Below are 7500 nucleotides of genomic sequence, written 5' to 3'. Positions count from 1 at the left end.
ACGTATTAAAATGACCTCAAGGAAGGACTGTGTGGTACCCTCTGAAAGAGACCAGCCTGATTTTTTTATTTTATTTTATACATGATGCATAAAACAGTAGTTGTCAGTTAAAACCTTTCCACAGGAGACTTCATTGGCCAAAAAAAACATGAGTGAGATGCATAACACATTGATCAAGATTGCTATTCTCATTTTAGTTCTCTTAACTCAGATATACATTCTGGTAAAATGACACATACAGACACATACAGGTTATATAGATGGGTGAACATACATATGCGTGTGAACGTATGGATGCAAGTTCTGCCTACATATGTTCGCGAATGTAGAAAATGTTTTAGGGAAACTTCACATTATTTTAGGATTTATCAAATTTAGTTTGTGGGAACGATAATTCAACTCATTTTGCTGAAAATAATCAAGAATTCATATATACATATTTCAGGTCATCACGTTTTCCTCATATCAATTAAATGTATATATATATATATATATATATATATATATATATATATATATATATATATATATATATATATATATATATATATATATATATATATATATATATATATATATATATATATATATATAACCATATAATAATATATAACAAAAATATTTAACTCTATAAATATATCTCCATATTTCATATAATAACATATAAGTTGATTATAGTATATATTGATTTCACTATATATTCAAATAATGGCAGAACAAAAAATATTTCAACTCTATAAAATTCTCCATATTTCAACAAGAACAGTCATAATTAATTACAGATTGTATCATAAAACAATATATTCAATATCCATTCACCTTGCTTTAAAACATCAGATATGTCTCCAAAATGAATATGGAAGATTAATCATAGATATATCATAAAAATAACTATATAATTCCATACCTATATATAAACACATATTCCACTAAATATATATATATATATATATATATATATATATATATATATATATATATATATATATATATATATATATATATATATATATATATATATATATATATATATATATATATATATATATATATATATATATATATATATATATATATATATATATATATATATATATATATATATATATATATATATATATATATATATATATATATATATATATATATATATGTATATTGATTTCATATCAACGACACTTCATCAACTGCAAACATAAATTCATTCGAAATGACGAGCGTTTACATGTCCAGTTAACTGAATGATTCCATATACATACATATATATATATATATATATATATATATATATATATATATATATATATATATATATATATATATATATATATATATATATATATATATATACATATGCATGCATATATATATATATATATATATATATATATATATATATATATATATATATATATATATATATATATATATATATATATATATATATATATATATATATATATATATATATATATATATATATATATATATATATATATATATATATATATATATATATATATATATATATATATATATATATATATATATATATATATATATATATATATATATATATATATATATATATATAAAACTCACAGAGTTGAAAAACATACAGAAGTATCCATACATGCAATCACACATGATATAATAGAACTCCACTGAAAACTTGAAACAAGTCCACCGTTACACCATAAATTTTTTGTTCGACTGTTAACAGTTCCACAGAAACAGGAATAGCACGGTTGGCCCGACCACTGAAACATGTTCGACTAATATAGCCGCTTTACGGGACCCTGAATCACTGGCAAACTAACGCAGCGGAGCAGGTCGATTGAGGGGGCCATTGGCGCGCTCCCGCGATTCTCCAGAAGAATATTATGTCTGGAATAGGCCTGGACACTTCTCCGGGCTTGGTGATTTTCTTCCTTTCTCTCTCTCTCTCTCTTTCTCTCCCCCCCTTTTTTTTCAGAGAAGTTAGGCGTCGAAGCTGTAAAACACAGCTGGCTGGAAATACAGAATTTTAATTATTCTCGTTCTCTCTCCATCTCTAACTCTTTTTAGATATTGCAGTTTTAGAAAAATTTTAATTTTTCTTGAGGTGTCACAGAACTGATACTAAACGTGACAGTCATATGAAGCAATATTTCTTAGCTTTCCTTTCAACAAAAGTTGACTTCCTCTTCTACATTGTATAGTTCAAAGATAATTTACAAGAATTAAAATTTGTTAGCAAGGGACAAAGCACTCATCAAATAATTAGTAATTAAGCAACAAGTCTCGTCATGATGAAAGCAATAAAAAGTAATTTCAGCACTGTATAAAAATTCATGGGACACTCCAACTGAATAATGAATATATCAGACTTGACCTCTTAAAAATAGTTGAAGTCTTCTTATCAGAATTTATGAAATAAATGCCATATCTTTAATACTGAACTTTTACCAACCAACTCACAATAATCATATGAATCGCTATCTTTATATAGAAACTGAAAAATTATTTAACTACGGGTCGTTTTTCTTTTGAGCAGATCAACTTCATTTCATAGAATATCAGGCAAAGGATATCCATGAAAATCTTATTTTGAAGACATTCCTTCTCAAAAATAGTGTTTTCCTTTTAAAACAAAGACATAGAGCTGCAATATAAACACATTCTCAAAAAACTATTTATGTGTTTATTGTTTCTCAGCTTTAGTGATAAATAAACTCAAGTTTATAACAGTTGGTTGGCAAACGCCCAGAAGTCTGCATCAAGACTCTTATTCATTTCAGCACCTTGCACGCAATTACAAGCCTCCATTGTGCAAGGCCAGAACTACCGTAAAGCTGGTTCCCTCTTTGATAATCGACATAAAAAAGAGTCACCACGAAATTACCCATTAGATTTAATCTTCGGAACCACATCTGGTTTCTTATTCAGTCCAACACTTTAGAACCGCTTTCGTGGCTCCTATTTTGCACTGGCCCTACGGTTATTAGGCTGGGTTCATCTATCACTCAAGCAAAGCGAGACAGAGGGCCCTTACCTTAAAATGATTCATTATGATTAATCCTCAGTAAACGATCAGCTCTTCCACTGACAACTCATTTGCTGTTTTTTCGACTGAGGATGATGCAGCTGTTGCTGTTTATGCTGTTGTTGCGTCTGCTGCTGGTGCTGTCTGCCTTGCTGCAGCTTTCCCGTCGCCTCAGAGGAGGACGAAGCAGTGGTCTTCTTGAGGATGGACTTGAGGGGTTCGGTTGGAGGAGCACCTTTATTGAGCATTTGGGGTTTGACGTGCTGCTCATTCCCAGGCGGGAAGGTCACCGTGGGAGGAGACACCGACGATTCTGAGCAACGTGGTGAGGAATGACACATGCTCGGAGACCCTTCTCCTCCTCCTCCCCCTCCTCCTCCCCCGGATCCGCCTCCTCCACCTCCACCCATGTCCCCTGAAGTGACTATCTGCAGGGGAACCGTATAAGACTGAGCATTCGCCGGATGGCACTGAGGAAGCGAAGGAGCGTAAGGTACTGGCGGTGAGGCAAAGGTGAGGCAAGGGTCGGGGTAAGGTTGGGAGCCTCCAGCGGCGGCGTAGGACTGCGACGGGACTACGTAGCACTGGGAGGAATCGGGGTAAGGATTTCCAGACGCCGCTCTCTGGGGGTCCGGCGACGCCGTGTACTGCACGGCCGACTGCGATATAGAAACAAACGGCTGTGGCGATACGGTTGTGTACGCCTCAGGGGGAACTACTGGGGGGATCTGGGAAGAGGTGGTGTAAGGCTGGGATATCGGAGCGTTTGTTTGCGGAGGGGCACCGAAGGCCTGCTGGCTATTGGGGTAGCTGGTGGTGGTTGCTGGCTGTAATATCCCTTGAGGTGGGCTCAGTCGATTTTCTGTACAGCAGTCAAGCCTGGAAAAATGAAAGCGTTAAGGACTTAAAATAATGTAAATTATATTTCCCCACTCAAGCACATACACACACACACATATATATAATTCAGAAATATGGAATGTGAAACGTCATAAATAATATCAATTTGCTCTTTATATCGGAGATAATATATTTTCATATGTTATATATAGGATATTTTTATATTGATAATATAGTACGCCGTCCCGTGGGCCGACTATATTAATGCGTCCCTGTAGTCCTGAGTTCTATCCTTCGTTGGTTAAAGCCCACGGGACAATGGAGTGCTGCATTATCAACTAAAAACTTAGCAGACTGAAGAAATATAAAAATAACTTTACAAAAAGCTCATATAAATGACAGCTGAGGATTACAAAAGAAAAATATATAACTGAAACCAGTAGACTATTGAAGAATTAGTATAACTGCTAATCAGGGTTAAGTGATAAAACAGTTTTACAAACACACACAGGCTCAGCATTCAGAAGCACACAGGAAAATTAAAATATATTATATAAGGAGGTGACTGACCGCCAAAAAAATGTTATAAAATTACAACTCAATAATCCTCCTTTTTTGGGAGGTAAATAATACAAATTTTTGTAAGATGAATATTTTAACAGATAAATTATATTAAAGATACTAATGCATGGAAAATATGTATCATTTACCTCCTTTAAAGTAATAGATATGTTGATGATATTTTAGCTGTTTTGCCTGATATCGATGGAAATGATTTACTCTAATTTGAATAACCAGATACCATCCATTAAACTTCCTTTAGAATTAGAAAAAGAATGTAGCCATCATTTCTTCTTAGATGTTTTAATACATAGAGAACCATTGTAATGCAAATTCAGTATTTATAGAAAACCAACCAACTACTTATGTCCATTTTTATTCAGGCCATCACCTTAACATCAAAATATAAGCCTTTACTTCTATGTTTTTAGGACTTCATGTGGCTGACACTCGTAGCCTCGAAATAACAGGCTCTCAGTATCCTCAGAGGATACCGTTGATGTTATTAATTAGAGCGAACACTGCAACATCCTCACAAAGATACCGACAATACTCTGTGATTGTGTCTTGATGATTTATATAACCTCACAAATGGATATATAGGGGCATAATATATACATAAATATAAGTTTATATATATACATTTTCTGAATACATTTAACTAATTCACACAAAACATGGAATATATGAATGTATATATAAGGCATTTGTATATTTATATATATATATATATATATATATATATATATATATATATATATATATATATATATATATATATATATATATATAAATATCTTCGTTTAAACGGCTTTTTCCCATTTTCTATATGGGGTAAACAATGGCTGTGCTGCAAGGCCTTTCGTCAATTATAATCCTTTTACTCAAGCAGACTGAGAAATATAAAAATAACTTTACAAAGAAAGCTCATATAAATGACAGCTGAGGATTACAAAAGAAAAAAGTATGCAACTGGAATCCAGCACTATTGAAGAATTAGTATAACTGCTAATAGGGTTAAGTATTTAACAGGTTTTGCAAAGGATTAGGCTCAGCCGTTCAGAAGCAGGGACAGGAAAATTAAAAGATTATACAAGGAGGTGACTGACCGCCAAAAAAATTTTATAAAATTACAACTCAATAATCCTCCTTTTTTTGGGAGGTAAATAATACAAATTTTTGCAAGATGAATATTTTAACAGATAAATTATATTAAAGATACTAATGCATGGAAAATATGTATCATTTACACTCCTTTAAAGTGGTATAGATATGTTGATGATATTTTAGCTGTTTTCCCTGCTGATATCGATGTAAATGATTTACTCTAATTTGAAAAACCAGATACCATCCATTAAACTTAATTTAGAATTAGAAAAAGAATGTAGCCTCCCTTTCTTAGATGTTTTAATACATAGAGAACCATTGTAATGCAAATTCAGTATTTATAGGAAACCAACCAACTACTTATGTCCATTTTTATTCACGCCATCACCTTAACATCAAAATATAAGCGTTTACTTCTGTTTTTAGGATTTCATGTGGCTGACACTCGTAGCCTCGAAATAACAGGATCTCAGTATCCTCAGAGGATACCGTTGATGTTAACGCCCTTAATTAGACCGAAAACTGCAACATCCCCCACAGAGATCAGACAATATTTCTGTTCAAATGGAGTCTTTTGATGATTTCTCCTTACCTCACAAATGGATAATTCCTGCCATGTTGTCTATTGGGTCATTGCTGAGTCGGGAAGTTGGGCAAAACTCGCTGGTATGCAAGCAGTTACCTTGCATACATTTTCTGAATACATTGCACCACTGATTCCAACATACACACACACGCACACACACACGCCCTTGCATTCCACCTAGATATATATATATCCCGACGTATCATATATATATTTCTGTTATATATTGTGTGTTGATATTTCTATCTTATTCACTATATATATATATATATATATATGTTGTCTATTGGGTATATATGATATATATATATAAATATATATATATATATATATATATGTATATATATATATATATATATATATATATATATATATATATATATATATATATATATATATATATATATATATATATATATATATATATATATATATATATATATATATATAAGTAACCGACCAAAAGCAAAAGAATCAATATAACAAATAGAAAAAATAACATCAATGTAGAATAGCTGAATAAAAATACTGAAGACTTTGTTCTATTAGAGAGAGAGAGAGAGAGAGAGAGAGAGAGAGAGAGAGAGAGAGAGAGAGAGAGAGAGAAGAGAAATGGGGAACCCTTTGTCTATAGTCAAGGCTATATTTCTTTAACATTAAATATTGACACAAACATCCATCTCAATTTAACAAAATTTGAAATGGATTTACCGAGTTTTATTGCGTATAACATCATTGACATTCAAACAGAAAAGATTTCAAATAGAGACGAGAAATAATTAAAGATGGAACATCATAAAGCTGCAATAAACATATTCTTAATGGTGTCTACCACTTAGATAGGATGCTTATTTATGCTATGACTTCGCTGGCCCCACGACTCATTAGTTTAGTTAAACTGAAGTTATCTAATAGCTGGAATATTTTAGTGTTTATTGCGACTGGTATACATTACTTACGAAAATATCCTTTTCAAATACAGGGTCAGCATTAGACTTAGTCGCAAATATTAAAAGAACAGCATAAAACTTGCATGCATTCCCCTCCATTTCGTAATGGTATCCATCCTCTCTCTCTCTCTCTCTCTCTCTCTCTCTCTCTCTCTCTCTCTCTCTCTCTCTCTTTGCCTCACCTTGGGGCCGAGCCAGTCCTATGAGTGGCTTGATATGACTGCTTCATCATGAGCAGCTGTTGTTGTAGCGACCGATATTCTTGCAGGAACTTTTCCAGCTGGGCCGCGTGGTACTCGAAACGGTAGGGATCTTGGCCGTTCATCTGGCCGCATCCTTGCTCGCTGGATTCAGCACAGCTGCCTCTGAGAAAGAAAGACAAAAGTAAGATTCAAGATTTGGAACTCTCTCTCTCTCTCTCTCTCTCTCTC

The 7500-nt window shown here is 32.6% G+C and overlaps 1 protein-coding gene across 1 annotated transcript in view; it reads right to left on the bottom strand.

The window, feature by feature from the left end:
* Positions 1 to 1875: 1875 nt before the first annotated feature.
* LOC136830539 (uncharacterized) overlaps positions 1876 to 7500 on the bottom strand; it is a 12528-nt gene continuing 6903 nt past the window's right edge. The window contains exons 4-6 of the mRNA XM_067090053.1: positions 7252 to 7434; positions 3035 to 3904; positions 1876 to 2010 (exon numbers count right to left, since the gene is read on the bottom strand). Of these exons, the coding sequence (XP_066946154.1) occupies positions 3073 to 3904; positions 7252 to 7434 (1015 nt within the window). The 3' untranslated portion in view covers positions 1876 to 2010; positions 3035 to 3072. The remainder of the gene's footprint in view (positions 2011 to 3034; positions 3905 to 7251; positions 7435 to 7500) is intronic.

The sequence above is a fragment of the Macrobrachium rosenbergii genome, chromosome 47 (assembly GCF_040412425.1).
Source record: "Macrobrachium rosenbergii isolate ZJJX-2024 chromosome 47, ASM4041242v1, whole genome shotgun sequence".
Classification (NCBI taxonomy): Eukaryota; Metazoa; Arthropoda; class Malacostraca; order Decapoda; family Palaemonidae; genus Macrobrachium; species Macrobrachium rosenbergii.
The sequence above is the reverse complement of the archived record's forward strand: the minus strand, read 5'-3'. Positions and strand labels throughout refer to the sequence as shown.